At 41.9% G+C, this 17,639-nt stretch overlaps 1 protein-coding gene across 3 annotated transcripts in view; it reads left to right on the top strand.

Annotated features, from left to right (window-relative positions):
• Rarb (retinoic acid receptor beta) overlaps window positions 1-17,639 on the top strand; it is a 376,875-nt gene that overhangs the window by 271,851 nt on the left and 87,385 nt on the right. For all 3 annotated transcript variants that reach the window (XM_048795452.1, XM_015489560.2, XM_048795453.1), the window contains exon 3: window positions 13,981-14,122. In XM_048795452.1, the coding sequence (XP_048651409.1) occupies window positions 13,981-14,122 (142 nt within the window). The remainder of the gene's footprint in view (window positions 1-13,980; window positions 14,123-17,639) is intronic.

Raw genomic sequence — 17,639 nt, 5'->3', positions numbered from 1 at the left:
AGGTAATAGACACACATTACGAACGTAAATAGCAGATCCAGGTTTCCCCTTCCTTAGCAATGTGTCAAAGGGAACGTCCACCAAATGGGTTACTTTGGCTTTAAATAATAGACCCCATGGCTTCTCTGTTCCTCAGAGTGTGATGCGGTTTCACCTACCACTCTCCGCTTTCAACAAAGCAGATAAGGTATCAACACAATTAAAAGTGAAAAATCATCCATCTGCTTTGCCGGTAGTGAATGCTTACAGAACACACACTGATACAATAGATTTTAAATAATTTATGTCGGGCACATTTTTTTTTTTTCAATCTGTAAATGAGGACACCTAATGCGGAATGGCCGGCCTGTCACTCTATCCTCCGCCCATTAAGATAACAAGAAGAGGGGCAAATGATTCAGATCAGTGTATTTTTGGAGTCCTGTGTGTGTGGATAAAAATTAAAAATTTAAAAGAGATGCCATTCTGAAATACTTTGGGTAAGCAAGCTCATAAAAGCCATTTGGAAACTCGAAATTACAGTTCATTCAGATTCTCTTTCTGAGGGCCTCCTAAAAGCACTCTGAGCGCTCTCAGCAGGTTGAAAGCGTTACTTTTGTCACTAGTTGACGTTTTCTCAGAGTCTGCTCTGATGTTCGATGTTCCTGAGGATGTTGTGCTTGGTCTTTAGGGGTCTCTTGGAGTCTCTGGTCTTTTTAAAATTTTTTTTCCAGTTATTGATGGACCTTTATTTTATTTATTTATATGCACTTCTGAGAATTGAACCCAGTGCCTCCCAGGCTAGGCAAGCGCTCTATCCCTGAGCTACAATCCCAGCCCAGTCTCTTTGGTCTTTACTGAGTAAACTTCAGATGATGTTGGAAAAAAAGAAATTAATAAATGATGCATGATTTCTCCACTCTATAGATATATTGTCCATCAGTTTATGGGGATAATGGGATAGATCCAGTTGCTGTGACCCTTGTTGGTGGCAAGGGGGTTTTTCCCACAAGTTCCCCAAGGCTAGGGGCAATGTTGTTCCACAGAAACAAAAGTGCTACCTCCTTTCCAGAAGGTTGTTTGGTCCTTTGGTGGTTAAATATAGTTTAATCATGATTTATGGGCGCCTCCTCCCACCCGCTCTCTCTTTTTCCCTACACCTGCCTGTGGAGATCTTCTAATTATTCATTTGAGAAAACGATAGATAAAAATATCCATTCCGAAAACGTGTGTGTTCCAAGGAAGAAGGCCAACCATGTCCAAGGAAATTTTCAGTCCTGTTTGATCTAAGAAAAATAATCCCTAAACTCCACGCACACAGGCAGATGCTTCAGAGAAGCTGAAGTACTTTTGGATGAGTTCAAAATAAACACACCCTCTGAAGTTATCTCCCTTGTCCTTCTGGAGACAATTAGAAGGGTGAATGAAGTTCCCTGGGACTACCATCCAAAGAGAGCAAAACTGGGGTGATATACCCCTGAAGCTCCCAGATGAGCCTTCCTGGCTCCAGGGGTGGGATCTGACACCCCAATCAGGAGTGGGCTGTAAGCTCAGAGACCACCCTCTCTTAACAAGCCCATCTTGGGCAGCCGAAAGCTTTGTAAAGCCAGATGGGAAGTAGCCACCGAGGACAGAGATGCAATTTTGATACAGGAAATGGAAGAAGATCAGTACAGCTTTTCGCTCATGATATATGTTTCTTCTGTCCAAAGCCAGCAATTTTGGAAAATGAAGCTTAAGAGTTTAAAAATAAGAGCTCTGTCAGGGAAAATAAAACAGGTCCCCCTACATCCATTAGGCTGCCTTTAATTGAAAACCGGAGAACAATCTAACTAATTGGCAGGTACCTCTTTTATTACGGGGTCTATTTTTCCCCTTCTCTCCCGTGTAATGGAAAGCTGCTCCTCTTTATCGGCGAAAGTCAGGTATGGAATGGAAAAGCAGAGAGGTACACTTAAAAAATTAATTTTATGTATTCGGCTAAATTTTCTCTTTCTAAATAGGATCGGGGTGGGTAAAAGTTAAAGTCTTTGAAATAGCAATAGCTCCGGGAGTCTGTTTTTTATTTAGCCTGGTGCTTAGGTGGAAGCTGTAATGTGCTAATTGCAGGCAAGTTCATGTTGTTTAAAAGAACTTTACCTTTTGCTTTGGGGACCTATTTGATTTCGAATCTTGGCACCGTGCTGATATAATACAGCTATTTTAATTTTAAAGATCAAGAAAGAGGAGCTGGCGGGTGAAATTTGAGCCATTTTTTTTTTTTTTCTAATCTGGGGTAAGAAAGGAAGGAGGTTGAAATAAATCATTAAATTAACATAATTGCCTAAATTTATGATATTGGAATTTTACCACTGAAAATATAACTTCCTTTTCCTTAAAGAATTTGGGTAGTGGTTGCGATAGTTGTTGAATTTAGTTTTTTTTTTTGTTGTTGTTGTTGATCTCTCTCTCTCCTTTCCTTCCACTTGGAATAGCCGAACCCTAGGTTATGATGTAATTTTTAAATTATAAGAGCTGCCTGTCCTGTGTCCCCACGTGATTCAGATGCATTCCTGCCTGCATAGGTCTCCTGTCTTGAGGAAGAAGGAGACAGTAGGTCTATCACCACAGTGTTGTAGAGGGTTACAACAGATAGTGCTGGTGGCATGGTCTTCTTGGGAGCCCTGCCCCTCCTGAGGGCTGTGTTTCCAAGCATGAGTTGGTGTGAACTGAAAGACAAGATCGGGAGATGCTTTGCAGCCATTGGGGTCAGCACATGAAACGTCACAGAGCGGAGGGACATGCTGTGGACTTGGGGTGCCTGGATAATAGGCAAAAGCATGAGCAGCTTTGAGGGGTGGGCAGCTCTAAAGGCTTTTGCTGACCATCTCAGTGCTGCCAAGCTGTGATCTGGGGAGATGCCCTCAGCATTATCAGACCTTAACCTGGAGTCCCCATGGTTTTTTCCATACAAGGACAAAAATCCATTTTGAGAGCTGGAGCTCAAGCCATATTTCGCCAATAAACTCAGTGAGATTTTGCTCTGTCAGAGCAATGTCTGTGGTGAGGAGAAGCAGAAGGCCCCATCCCATAAATCCTGTTATTTTCCAGTTGTCCGACTTTTTTGAAGACTTAAGTGTGAATGCCCGACTGGCTTACTTCTCCTGCCCTCACATCCTCTCTGACTTCCTTTTTTACTTCAGGTTCAAGATTTTTATGCCGCATATAAAAATAAGGGAGAAAAAATTCCATCGGGAAGTTTCCAAACTGGTTCTGAAAATTAGGTCAATTTGAAAGAAATACACCCAATTGTGGACAAGCATTTTTTTTTTCTTTGCTGTACTAATTTAGGTCCTTAATGTCATAAAACAGTGCAAGTACATCATAATTATTGGTGTCTATGAAAGGCCTTTGAATTGTGCAATATGCAGAGTTGCCATGGCGATGTGCATTGTCACCAACCAGCGTGTTATGATAGAGCTGAGCCCTGGCTTTGTTGATGGCGAATGTTGCATACCAGACTTCTAAAAAGACATTTTAAAATTCATGCTCTTTGGCAAGGAGCTTAAGTATATTCGAGCATGTTTTGACTCTTTCCTTCTGCTGAACCCCCTTACCCACCCACCTTTTCACAATGCAGATGAGAATCTTTAATGTGGGTCCAGATAAGATTTACTAATTAATGTGAAAACCAACAGGGGTCTGCTAACTGCTGGGCTGAAGCTTAGGAGCTATTTTGGTGCATTTTCTCAGCAAAGTAATTGAGAATTTAAAATCTTAAGATGCATTGGCTTCTTGCCCTGTTATATTTAGAGTAATCCTGATAATAAATCGGTAACTATGGGTTTCACTGTGGAAGGGCACAAAATAACTGACCCAAGTAATCTAGAAAACAGATGTCTTCAGTTGTTTTAAAGTAAACTCTGAAGACCAGATTTAAAGAAAGCTCTGTGGAGCCCAGTGAAATCTTCCATTTTAGGGGGCTTTTCTGCTCTGTCCCTGTGGTTTTTTTCGTGCTACCTCATCTCCCCTCAATGTAAACTCTTGAAGAAAAGTGAAGGGGGTCCCCAGATATCATCTTTGTCATATCCACCCTCCTGTACAACAACACTTCTCTGGATAATCAATTAACTGCTGAACCCCATATTCTTGACCTACTTTTTAATTCTTCCTTCATTTCAATGGTCCTTCGGTGGGGTTCAAGGACACCGTGGAGGTCTCTGAGTGAACTTCTGGGCATCTTCTTGAGATTGTGCCTAGATGTGTGTACTCTGTGGGAGGAGATTTTTGTCCAATTTTGAAAACATTCTTTGTGTTCTTCTTGGCACCCCCAGCCCCACTCCCTCAGCTCCCAGAGTCCCTTACACGGGAAATAAAGTGCGGTAGTGAAACATAAAATACCTCCCCAAAGGTTTTCCTTTCTGGCTCTTGCTGAGGTATTGGAATTTCTAAGAGGCATCCCAGGGGGATCCTGAGGAGAATAAGTGTGACTGTGGTGACTACTTAATTCTGTCTGATCCACAGTCTTTAAACAGCCGTAAGGTCAATCAGAGGAGATGACAGACTGCCAGAGATTTCCAGGGCCTTGTGAAGGAAAAAGGCTGCAAACTCTTGCTATAGATTATTCTAGAGTCAGGGCTGGCTGGGTAACTTGCAGCTGCCATGTGTAATGAAAATGCTTTTCACTTGTTCACAAGTGATTTCAAATTCCAAGACAGTGACAGCAGAGCAGTAAACCAAGTACTGGGTCCTTCTTGAATAAGGGACCCTGTAAGGCTTCATGGATAACACACCCTGAAGCCAGCCCTGCCCAGGACAGACCTCTTCACCTTTTAACAACAGTTTAACTAGCACTGTTTAGTTGCCTTAGGAAACGGTCCCCCTGAAAATTTTGCTTTCAAATGGTTGATCACCAAACCTGCTGGATTCCATGCCTACCAATTAGAATGGGATTATGATAATCAGACTGGTATTATACCTGGTTCATTTTTTTAAAAAAAAATGAATTTAGCCAAGGTCATGCTTTGGAAATATAAAAAGACATTTCTTTTCCACTTAAATTAAAAGGTATTTTACCCAAGTGAGTAATCTCTCTGTACCGTTGGTTTCCAGTTTATATTACCCAGTAGCATTTCTTCTCTGGATCATGTTCCTCTAAAACGGAGCAGTCTCAGCTGAACGCATTGGCTCTGGGCCTTTCCTGGGACATCACAGACTTTGGAAGTTTAGACCTTGATCTCTGACAACGTGCGTTCACGTTCTCAATTAAGAACTCGGGGCCACTTGTTTTCATTGGTATTCCCAGGGAGTTTTAATTAATCGAGGATTAAAAGGATTGAGAGCTGTGGCCTCTGGATCTAATAGGGTTTGAGCTCTCAGGGGTTCACCTGACAAAGTCCGGGAAAATGCGGTAATCATACTCTTCCTGGAAAGATCAGTTCCCACAGAGACAATTTTTTTTGCTAAATCTGTAATCACTGCCTTCTTTAGAACCATCTTCTCAGGCATCTCACATAAAATAGGGCCAGAGTGTGTGCCGAGGAAGCTTCTGATCCAGGGGTGCTGAAAGGAGACGGGGAGGCCTAAAATGTACACTCAGGTTCTGAGGGAGAGGACCCAAGACTCCTTCCAAGTGAGCAGCAAGAGGTGCCATGGAATCACCAGAAACCATGGCAGTTAGGGTCATCGCTCTTCCCATGGTCATTCATCTACGCTGAATTCCCAACCCTGGGACCAAGTCTGGGTGTAGAGGGATCTATTTATTTATTTATTTTAGGGGAAAAAAAAAAAAAGCGACTCTGAACCTCTACCCCTCGGGACAACTCGGCTTTCTGGTTTGGAGTATGAGTTCTGTGTTGTTTTCCTTTTCTGGCCCCGAGTCTGGGTCCCCTCCTGAACTTGACTTTTTTCAACGCTCTTTGCCTTAGGCTGGTGCCCCCCCTCCCTGCTTAGGCGGGAAGCTCTCTGTCATCAAAATAGGAGGCTGTTTTTCTACTTTCTCCCTCCCTCTCACCCATTGTCTTTCCATGGGGTGAAAAGGTCTTCACTTTTCCCTCTCTCTCCCCCCCCAAATCTGGCTATTAATAACTTTTCAGATGTTGTCACGCATAGACTTCCACTCACTCCGGAGGGCGTTTTTTTTTGTTTGTTTAAGGCAACGTGTTTCCTGGTCTCAAAAAACTAGGCTTCCCAAAGTGGCTGTGATGGGATTATTCCAAACTCACCTCCCACTTGGCAGCAGCTTTGCTTCTGGCTGGAAAGGGGACCCACCGCTCTGCACCAGCCCCAGTCTTACTGCACAGGCTGCAGGCTTGCTGGTGGGTGGAGGAGTACCTGGGGCAGACACCTGGCTACTTTTTAATTGAGATGGGGTGGGAATCTTTGCCTCCTGATAGCCAAGGAACAAGGACGAAGTAAGGCCCCTTGCCTTCTTCCTCTTCTTTCGCTCTAGAAGGAGAAATGACCCTTTGGAACTTTGCATGGGATAGAAATTAACTCGGCAGCCGCTCAGTTCAAATAGACGTGCTTCCCAAACTGCTTTTGGGGTGAATGTGTCCTGACCCAATACACTTTTTATGACTAGATATGGTGCCAAATCGTCTTTCTGAAAAAATAAAAAAGTTTTAGTGTCTTTCTTCAAATAATCATCATGCATTCCACACATGTTAAACTTAATGTAAATGGCTATAAGGCTAAAAACAACTTCCAGATAGAATAGCACAGTATGAACCCTCACCAGCAACTGTATGATTAAATATGAGTCAGCACATTGCACTGTTATCTCAGAAAGCAAGGATTCTTGGGCTACATTCTTGCCCAGACCCAAGGGCCAGCTCAGCTATTGGTTTGTATTGGTACCAGATCTCAATATGTGCTTCAATATGTGCATAAATAAATGCATGATTGAGTCAAAGACACAGAGTCCCAGAATAATCTTAGCAGAATATGATTCTGACCCTGTCTTTTCTTGTACAGATGGGTATAATATATCCCTAATAAATGTATGGCATGCCTTCAAGACCTTCCCCAGTCCAAACATTAGCCCTCTCTTCCAGTTGTACCTTACACACACATACCCCAACATTGCATCTCAGCCAACTTGGGCCACTGTCCGTTCCTGTGTTTCCTTACGTCTGAACTCTTTGCTTACGCACAGTATTCCTCTTGGGGAAAAGCCTGCCATTCAAATACTACCCCTTCATTAGAGCTGGGATAGGGTGCCAATTCCCCTTTAATTCACTTGAACTTCTGTGGCCTTCATTTACTCAGTAAATACTTGATGCGTAACTACTAGGCACCAAAAGCTATACCGGGCATCTCTTCGCTTTTTATTTCCATTAAAGTTCTTATCAAACAGGTTGGTGGCATTTGCTTGATAGTGTTCACTTGTCTTTGTTTCTTATAGATTGAGAAACATAGGACCACACCTCAGATATCTTTTTGTGCCCTCAAGAAAGCCTGCCACATCCACCAACCAATGGGCACAAGTGATTGCATCAATAAGTGAATGAATGAATACAGAGATGGCTTTGAGAATCATGAGATTGCCTACCCACAAAAGCCTATGTTGCTCAGAGATTCAGAATACTGTTTTATCCTGTTTGGTAATTTTTATTCTAATCACAAAGTGTATATGGAAATTTTCTCAAAACAAAATCTTGAGAAAAGGGGCTTTGTCTGTAACAATCACTACCATCAACTGGGCACTTGGTGTGTTCCAGGCCTTGGGCTCATTTTGCATGAATTCCCTTGTTGTCATCCTTTGTTTGTAGGTGAGGAAATTGAGGCCTCTGCATAACTCAATTAAGGCCCCAGAGGTAGTTAATGACAAAGTCAGAATTCAAATACACATGTACCTGAACTATAGCCTAATTCCCACTTGGTAGGCTAAATTCTAAACCAATAGAAGTCTTCCTCTTTGGGAGAAGGTGGAGAATGTGGTGCATGATAACATCTGAGAACTAGGAGGTGACATAGGCCCTGTGCGGGGTTGGGTGTAGGGGGACCCAGAGCATGATTGGAAAGTACTAGAAATGAGAAGGTGGCCCAACTTGGTCCCATGTCAAAGTGTGAAGATGAGAGGGAGCAGAGTTACTTTTCTCCATGTCCTTGCTGATTTGGGATTTAAGATTAGTCCATCAAAGGAATTAGAAATTAAAAGTATTTAGGTATAGGAGGATAGTCAGACAAAAGAGAGAAAGTTATCTTTTCTTCTGACTTAGGATTGTTTCTGTGCGGTAGACAATATAGGATGTGTTGGAACAATGGCACTTCATACCCCCAGTGTAAGGGGAAAGGAATCTAATAGAATGTGAGCATTATTCCATGATTATAGTTCATATATGAACCAAACAGCTCTAATCTACATATTTGACCTTCTTCACTGTATGAGGGTCCCCACCTTTTTGGTTGGACTCCAGTTCTTTGATAGCAGGATCAGGAGAGCATGAGATAAGAAAAGGTTGAAAAAAAAATCTGTGGTTAGAAAATGCAACTCAGTTTTTCAGTTATGTCTGTGTTTGATGCAGATCTAACTTTTTGATCTGGATAATTAGTGTTAATTGTGTTACTGGCTTTAACTGTCACAAACAACAGAGGTCATGGTTAGTCAAATCATGGTTAATCAAGAGGATTGTAAATGGACCGACAAGTCATAATTAACAACTCAAAGTTCTGTTTAATCAACAAATGTCATGACTGATTAAAAGAAAGCCTGAGTAGCTAATGAAAGGTAGGATTGACAACACAAGTCATAGTTAACCTGATCAAGTCATAGTTAAGCAACTAAAGTACCCACTGACCAATCTGATCACTACTTAAATCAGTGGGTCTTCTACTAATGTCAGAAATCTTGTGGTTTGGTTTCTTAGGTACAGGTAATAGCATCCTTGAGAGATAAGTTTAGTATTGAGGAATATTTTAAAGAACTAAGGTATAACAAATCCAGGACTGTCATGCCGACTCTGGTTATACCTGGGACTTCATTCAATCAACCAACCACTAGCTATTGAATATATACTATTTCTCAAGTTCTCTCCTAGCCCTAGGATACTCATGTGACATTTACTAATATTTTTTTTTACTAAGCTGAAAATTGAAACACTTTCCACCAGTTGTTGGGCAACTATTGCCTGTGTCTTCCCCTTACCCCACCCATATCCATTGTCTTCATTTTGGGGAAGCCATCCTAGATACTGCCTGGGGCCACCAACTTGTCTGCTATAGTTTGTGGGAGATGGCCTCCCTGCCCATCCTTCTCCCCTGGCAGAGAGGCATGGATAACAGCAGGGAAGCCAGCTCCCTTGATGGTGGCACCGTGCACCCTAACCAGAAAAGCATAGTACCTGAGCTCCCAAAGGCTGTGACCACTGACTGCAGACTGGAGTTCCCTGATGTCACCCATGTAACCTCTACAGTAGAGTTACTATTTTTTAAAAAATATTTTTTAGTTGTTGTTGGACACAATACCTTTATTTTATTTATTTACTTTTACGTGGAGCTGAGGATCAAACCCAGGGTCTCGCATGTGCTATGCAAGCATTCTACCGCTGAGCCACAACCCCAGCCCAGTAGAATTACTATTTAATACTTTATTTTTATTTATTTTGGGGGGGATACTGGGGATTGAACTCAGGGGCACTCGACCAATGAGCCACATCCCTAGCCCTATTTTGCATTTTATGTAGGGACAGGGTCTCATTGAATTGCTTAGGCCTCACTTTTTGCTGAGACTGGCTCTGAACTCATGATCCTCCTCCCTCAGCCTCCTGAGCCGCTGGGATTACAGGTGTGCGCCACCGTTACTGGCTAATACTTAAGTATCACATTTGAATAGTGTAAAATAGAAGGAAAAGCAAAATACCAAAGATACCTGAAAGAGGGAGTATTTGGTATCTTTAAATCCACCAGGGGTGGCTTCCTTGACATGGGGGTACCTTACAGAAGGTTTCTAGGTTCAAGAAAAATTAAGGAGTAATGACATGGTGTCAGCAGCCCTAGACTAGTTTCAGAAAACAAGATCCCCAGGCTTCTCACTAGAAGCCATTGGGACATTATGGAAGTGTTCAATGTCAACCCAGTCACAGATATCTGCCTGAAGTACTTCCTGATGACTCAGCTCTAAGATAAATGCAAAGCCCTCATGTTGGGCTCCTTTCAGGTCTGGATTGGTCTTAAAATTTTTAAGTATTTTGCCTTGCAAGTAGAAGGTCTCTTTTCCTTAGTCTTCTCCCACCAGTTCTTCCTTGGCCATTTTCTTTTCCCATAGAAGCTCCTTTGATTTCACTCCCAAGCTCACTGTTGTGGTGACACACTTGGGGTTCAGAAATTTATAGCTGGAAAGGATTTTGAAAATAAATTGCCCAGCCTATCATTTAGGAGATGAGAAACCTTAGCCCCTGGAGTTGGGACTCAGTAAAGTCCTCACAGTGGTAATGAGAAGGCTGCTGCCCAGGGGTTCAACCCCACAATTCCAGGGCTCTTTCTGTACTGAAAGGTCACATTTGAATGTAGTTTGTACTTCGGAAGCCCATTTTTACATTTGACAAATTTCGGATCACAGTTTTGTTTCCCAACCTATGACACCCCTCATTTTATTATTTTATTTTTTGAGGCTCCTAATTGTCGACTGGACAGATCCATGACTTTCAATCACAATGAATCCCACAGTGAGAAACTTTATTTATTCTCAGAATTCCTCAAAGAGAAAGTCTCATGTCAGCCTGATATGTCTCTAACACCTGCTCAGCTCCCATTTCAGCAAGGAGTGAGGAGGGCCCAGGGCTCCTGGCCCTTCAGTAGATCCAGTATCCAGTGAGAGTGAAATAACATCTGAATATTGTATTATTTGACTTTGTTTTATTTATTTTATGAGTACCTTCTCATGTGGACACTTGGTGCTGGTTTTCCAATTAAGTCAGAGATGAAAATTTTCCATTTTTAGTCATGTTAAAAGAAAAGGGAGGTATCAGCTGACATAAAAATATTAAATATTAACAGAAAATATTAAATAATGGGAATGTGCCCTATCGCCCATCATCACTAGATCCTCTAAGCAGTGTTCTCCCGGGGAGGAAAGTTTATTTTATACTTTGCAAGAGGAGAAGGCTTTGTTGGATGCAAACTTCTTTGAGACTCAGAGGACATTTCTGTTTACCCAAACTGTGTATAAAAATACCTTACCACTTACATTTTAGTCAGCAAGAATTCTACCACGGTGGAAATGATTTACTGAAACGTAGACCTTCTCCTGAAATCCTGCCAAATATCTGATTTGGAAAACCAAGAAGTCCTATTCAGTTTCTGTCGTCATTGTTACTGAGCCACACGGGCTGGCTAATTAGTGACATATAAAGTTCTTTAATTCTCTCTCCTTCTCTTCTTTTTTTCACTTGAGCATCATGAGATTGTTTTTCTCTGCTCCCTGGTCACTCATGAAGAATTTGCTGAACTGAATATTAGGTTTTTAATAAACAGGGAAGGTCACCTTTGCTCTGCCACACCTTTTCCACATGTACAGAAGAGGCCAGATCTCTCCTCCTGGCCCTGCTTCTTGGCAGAGGAGGAATGGAAGTTTCTGTAAATTGAGTTTGTGCATCTGGAAGCCAAAAGCGGTCCTGTGGGTATTTCTTGCAGGGGAAGGCAGGTTTTGAGGTGACCACTCCACAGAGATTCCATCAGGCTTGTAGAATACTTGTAACCTGGTATTTTAGATTCTGAGCCTATTTGTAGCTCCAGAGATATAAAAATAAACTGTGTTTTCTTGGAAAATGTCTGTGTAGGGGGAGGATAGGGGGACAAGAGTTGCAATCTTAAACCAGGCTTCCAGGCAGTTGCAATTGAACCATGCCAGTAAAAATATGTGTATTTAGACATTAGAATCCGAGGGTGCCCACGGAAATATCCTACACAACGTGTGTTCCATGAGCTCTCCTTGTTAATGTGCTTAAAGGCTTACTTTCTACTCAGTACATCCACTGGTGTGTTTTTTTCCATTCAGAAGAATTATTTCTTGCATAGGTATAGTCATGTCACAACTGATAAAGTGAAATCCTGGCTTTTAATACATAGAGCAACAGAGAGGCTTCTGTTGGGTGATTAAAACAGAGAAAACAGATGGGAGGGGGCAGTGGTACACGATTGTAATCCCAATGGCTTGGGAGGCTGAGGTATAAGGATCACAAGTTTGAGGCCAGCCTCAGCAACTTAGAGAGGACCTAAGCAACTTAGTAAGACCCTGTCTCAAGATAAAAAATAAAAAGGGCTGGAGATGTGGCTCAGTGGTAAAGTTCCCCTGGGTTTAATCCCCAGTAACAGAGAGAGAGAGGGAGAGAGAGAGAGAGAGAGAAGGGGAGGGGAGGAGAGGAGAGGGAGAAGATAGCAGATAGCAGATATGCCCTTCACCACTCATTATTTATTCATTATGATTTCAATAAGCATCACTTGATTATCCATCATCTGCCAAGCAATATGCTAGAATGGGGGAGAGAAAGAGAACATTAAGAACCCTTGCTAGTAGATTCTCAAGTCTGCATTAATCCGTCAATGCTTCACAGAACTCAGGATAAATCTTTTCTTTTGTCAAAATATAATTTTCAAAAGTTAAAAAATAAAAACCAAAAGTATTCAGTAAGCACATGTCAAAAATGTATCTAACTCCTCGATGAGGGAAATAGTAGATGTGAAGGCTAGTTCATAGGATGGTAGGAGAAAAATACCTGGGTAGTCAGGTAAGTAGATAGGTGTGGTACAAAGAAAGAATGCAAAGTTTGGGGGCTGGGGTTGTGGCTCAGCGGTAGAGCACTTGCCTACCACGGGCGAGGCCCTGGGTTCGATCCTCAGCATCACATAAAAATAAAATTAGTTAATTAAAGATATTGTATCTAACTACAACTGATATATATATCACAGAGAGAGAGAGAGAGAGAGAACGCAAAGTTAGGTGCAAATGTTATTTTTCATCTGGGCAGAAATCCTTTGTACTTACACTAGACAAAAATTTTTGTAAAATGCCAGTCCTCTGCAATTTTTATAGAGTCTAGGTCAAGGCTGGAGGTATAGTTTCATGACAGAACACTCACCTAGCATGCCCTGGGTTCAATCCCCAGTACCACCTAAATCAATAAATAATATTTTAAACAATTAGAATCTGGATTCACTCAGTAGTAAAAAGTATGTCAAACAAAGTTTTATTTCCAAAGATCATTCAGTGCTGCTGTCAGTTAGTGCTGCTGTACAGTGAGTGCTGCCCAGTAGAACTTTCTGCAGTGATGGAATTATTTTGTGTGTGGTTCAGTGCAGCAGCCGTCAGCCATGTGTGCCTGTTGAACATTTGAAATGTCGCTAGGACAACTGAGGACCTAAATTTTTTGTTTAATATTCATTTCATAATTTTGATTTAAATAGCCACATGTGGCTAATGGCTACCAAATTGGATGGCACACCTCCAATGTGCCATTAAATAGGCAGGCATTCATTTTTATGCTCTGTTTTCAATTTTGGATGCTTTTTTTCTAAACACTCTCTAGATTAAATCATATTTTAAATGTTATGATAGAAGCTAAATATATGAAAGAACTTGGAGAAGACTCCTTGAAAAGATCTGATTCTTGCAAGATGCAAATAATTTCTTTTGCAGATGCAATGCCTCGTATATTGGGTGTGTTGGTAGCGGGTTCACCTGAAGTTGTTCTGTTCAGCAAGGGAGCTAGTTAAGCTCAGGCAGTTTGGAGGGATCCCAACTCTGCATGATGTTTTCCAAATGAATCAGCTTGGTATTCATTTTCTTTTAGCAAGATAATAACAGTCTTGTCTAGTTTTGATTAAAAGGGGCTTTTGGGTTTACAACAAAGGGAGAGCTATTAATATTTCACAAGAGTTTTCAGGTTTTAATAAGTTAACTTTTCTGCTGCCCTCACTACATTACTCAAAGAAAAAAGCAGTGAATGCAATGGTAAGGTTGGGTCTGATTTCTCATGAAACTGAGCTGTTTCACTTAGTTTCTCATCCTCTTCTGGCTTACAGGGCTTTTTCCGCAGAAGTATTCAGAAGAACATGATTTACACTTGTCACCGAGATAAGAACTGTGTTATTAATAAAGTCACCAGGAATCGATGCCAGTACTGTCGACTCCAGAAGTGCTTTGAAGTGGGAATGTCCAAAGAATGTAAGTGGAATCTCAAAAAAAGTTTTCTTCCCCCCTGTTTGCCTTATCTATAAATATATTTGCTCAGCTTCCAAAGTCAAATCATGAAGGGCGACAGTTTGTAAAATTCAGACATGACACTAATGATACATGGCCAAGGGTAGATATAAACAGAGGTGGCCTGAAAGTGGAATAACTATGGAGATTTTCCGATAAAACTTGAGTGGCGGTTGGTGGAAGGCAGGAGTCAGGTGCTGTGGAAGGCAGATTTGTATTCAGAACAGTTACTGACTCTATATATTGCAGAGCTGTGAGTAACCCACACACACGACAAGCCACTTGGTGACTCCATTTCCTCATCTTGACAGTGGGAATGAGGATCTTTGTACCAGCAAGGATTAAAAATGAATCGAAAAGCATGAATATTAGCAGAAGTACTAATTTGTCCTACTTTGGGAAGGATCGCATCACTTTCATTTCACAAGAAACATTTTGAAATTTGGGGCACTGACATTTTCCCCCAACTTGATTTTAGCTTCTTTCTTCCAAGTCACCTCTTTCGAGCGATAATACATTGTATTGATGCAAGAGAACATTTTAATAAAGTAAATGTTGGTGGTGGGTCCATAATCATCTCATAATGGGGGCTTGAAATATACACGCTTTAACATGGACAAGAATATATAGGCTACAAAAATTTTTCATTATTTGCATTCTCCTTTTGATGCTTTCAAATCTAGGAAATAAGAAAGGGAAAGGTGAATAACTTGACGAGGCTAAGGAAGTCATAGGGACGGGTGGCAGGGGAAGAAGCACTTTCTGATTCCTTCCATCACCTGGCAATTTGTGAAGGTCCACTGTGTGTGTGAATCTCTGGACTGGGTGCTGTGCAGGGACTTTGGAGTTGCCTGAGGTGTGCTAGCATCCGATCAGAGTGTGGGATGAAAAGCCAGGCACCCCGACGACTCTGATCCTGCAGTGGGTTTAGAAGAACCATGTAATGAATCAAGGGTTCCTTGAATTGGAACTTGGGAAATGGGATCCTGGGGAGAAGACTGACCAAAGAGGGAAAGCAGTATTGTTCTGTACCAAGCAGTATTGTTCTGAGGGTGTTAAGCTAAGACTGGCCTTCTGCTAGGAGCTGTGACTCAGGGATTGCAATGGATGTTTTTTTTGGTAGCAGATGTTTCTTGCAGCCATCTTTCCTAACTGCACTCAGATTTATTGGGTTTCTACACTTTAGGGTTGGGTGAGATTAACTCTGTTGTCTCAAGGCAGTTGCAGCCTCTTCTCTGATCTGGCCACAATTGTCAGTGCCTTGTGTGAATGAGAAACCAAAGCCAGTCCAGGAGAAGGCAATTCCACACTCATGCTCAGAATATTGGGATGGAAGCACCCTCCTCTCCAGTTACATTGAAACAGGGGCGCGCATAGGTACCAGTGCCCGTTAGCTCTGCTCCCACTCCAGGAGAAGTCCACCCAAGGACAGAGCAGCTGTGAATAGGAAAATGGAAAGAAAGATATTAAGCCCTTAATAGCATCCTCGAATGGCTCAACCATTGGGCCGGGTGAAACACTGACTCCAGGCCATTTGGTTCTATTTACCTGGAAGTACCCATTAAGGCCTTTGGAGATGGGCTCCTGGTCATTTTTAGATTCCCCAGGAGCAAGAATAGGCTAGGTCATTAGTCAAGGAAGCATGCAGCATGGACTGTTCCCTGCAGGACAGTTTTCCTGCAAGTTTTCATCCAGTTTCCTTTGACCTCTTCAAACTTAAGAGCTATTGAATTATTTGAAATCAATGAATGGGAGATTGGAAGCTAATATTCAATTATCTCTGGGCCCACATTCTAACACGAGAGAGAAAAGCATGACCTGAAATAGCCAGATTATTTCTAGGTGTGGACCTCACAGGATGGCCACCTCATGCTCCACTTTTGGTCTGACGTTCCGTACCCGTGGATGTCGACACTGCCTTTCTGTGGGAGAATTTCAGTTCCAACTGAAATTATAAATGAGTAAGCCAGATGTGAATTCAGGGAAAATCAGTCCTTTTGCATTTATTTGGTGTGGGCCGGAGACCCATTTCCTGCTTACATTACTTAAAACCCATATCCTGCTGCTCTGTAAAAACTGGCAGCTTGGTTGGCAATTAAAAAAAAATAATGTTTACACCCACAGGAAAACTCTAGCTTCAACTCTCAAGGAACTTATCACCTTAATTAGATTTAAAAATATATAAATGGGAAGAAAATGGGATCATTATGTCCAAGTACACAAAAATAAATATGTTTTTTTTTTTCTTGGAAGGAAATTGAAGGGGAAATAAACACTTGGCGCATAGGAATTGAGAGTCTAATAGAATATTTTTAAAGTTGAAACAGAGGGAAGCAGGCAAATATGAGAATTGGTAACCAATTATACCACAGTATACACCACTGCAATGAACCCAAGATTAATAGATCCTTACAGAATGTGAGAAGTGAAAAGGGAGCTTGGAGATTGGTTTTCACTCCCCTCTTATTTGACATACAAGTACAGCGGGACCCAGAAAGGTGAACCTGTTTTCCCAGCAATCTCTGGCTAAAGACAGAACCAAGTCCACAATTCAAGTCTGCCCCCTCTCCTCACCCTTTTTCTGCCACAGAAGAATTAGCAAGATTCACTGTCTGTTCTTGCCCTAGGACATGCCAATACATGAGTATGTATCAGAACCCCTTGGATGAAAGTGACAGAAAACCCAGCTCAAACTGGCTTAAACTGGAAAAAAAAAATCAGCACATGTAACTGAAAAGTCCAGAGGAATGCATCTGGATACAAGGATACATGTTGGTTTCCAGGGCATTTTCTCTCTTCAACCCTCACAGATGTTTTGTGGCATGTAGGCCTCCTTCTCTGGAAGATCTTCCCTGTGGCTGGCTATGGTGGACACCAGCAGTGCCCAGGTGGTCATCTATCTGGCAAAGGGAAAGGCTCTTAGGTCCTGAGCATCCCTCAAAGCCTAGAGATGCATCCTCACTGGTCTTACTTGGATCATATACCCGGCTATGGGTGCATTGCTTTGTCCATTGTCATTAGCTAGGTGTGGATCATGAGTCAGCCCCCCAAGCCTAGAGTTAAGATTGATTCCACCTAAATCATATGGGCCAGAGTATGCAGAACTGTTCCTCATTGAGGGATCAGAAGGACAGGAAGTGTGGCTAGATGGTACAGCACTTGCCGAGCATGCATGAGGTATGGTCATAACTAACCACAAAGAGTGTTCTCTAAGTCCCAGGTATGGCACTAAACACCTTTAATGCTGCATCCCATCCATCCTGATGGCAGTCCTAGGAGATAGTTTATTTATAATTCTTCCTCTTTCCCTTTTGGCAGTTGTAGAAGCTGAGACACAGAGAGGTTAATTACCTTATTCAAGATAACACAGTTAGTAAGGGGCAGTGCTGGGGTTTAGATCAAGGCAGTTTGATGATAAAGTCTGTATTCAAACCGAAACATATACTACAAGCCATAAAAAGCAGCTTTTAAAACTCTGAAT

The sequence above is a fragment of the Marmota marmota genome, unplaced genomic scaffold (assembly GCF_001458135.2).
Source record: "Marmota marmota marmota unplaced genomic scaffold, marMar, whole genome shotgun sequence".
In the NCBI taxonomy this organism is placed as follows: domain Eukaryota; kingdom Metazoa; phylum Chordata; class Mammalia; order Rodentia; family Sciuridae; genus Marmota; species Marmota marmota.
The sequence above is the reverse complement of the archived record's forward strand: the minus strand, read 5'-3'. Positions and strand labels throughout refer to the sequence as shown.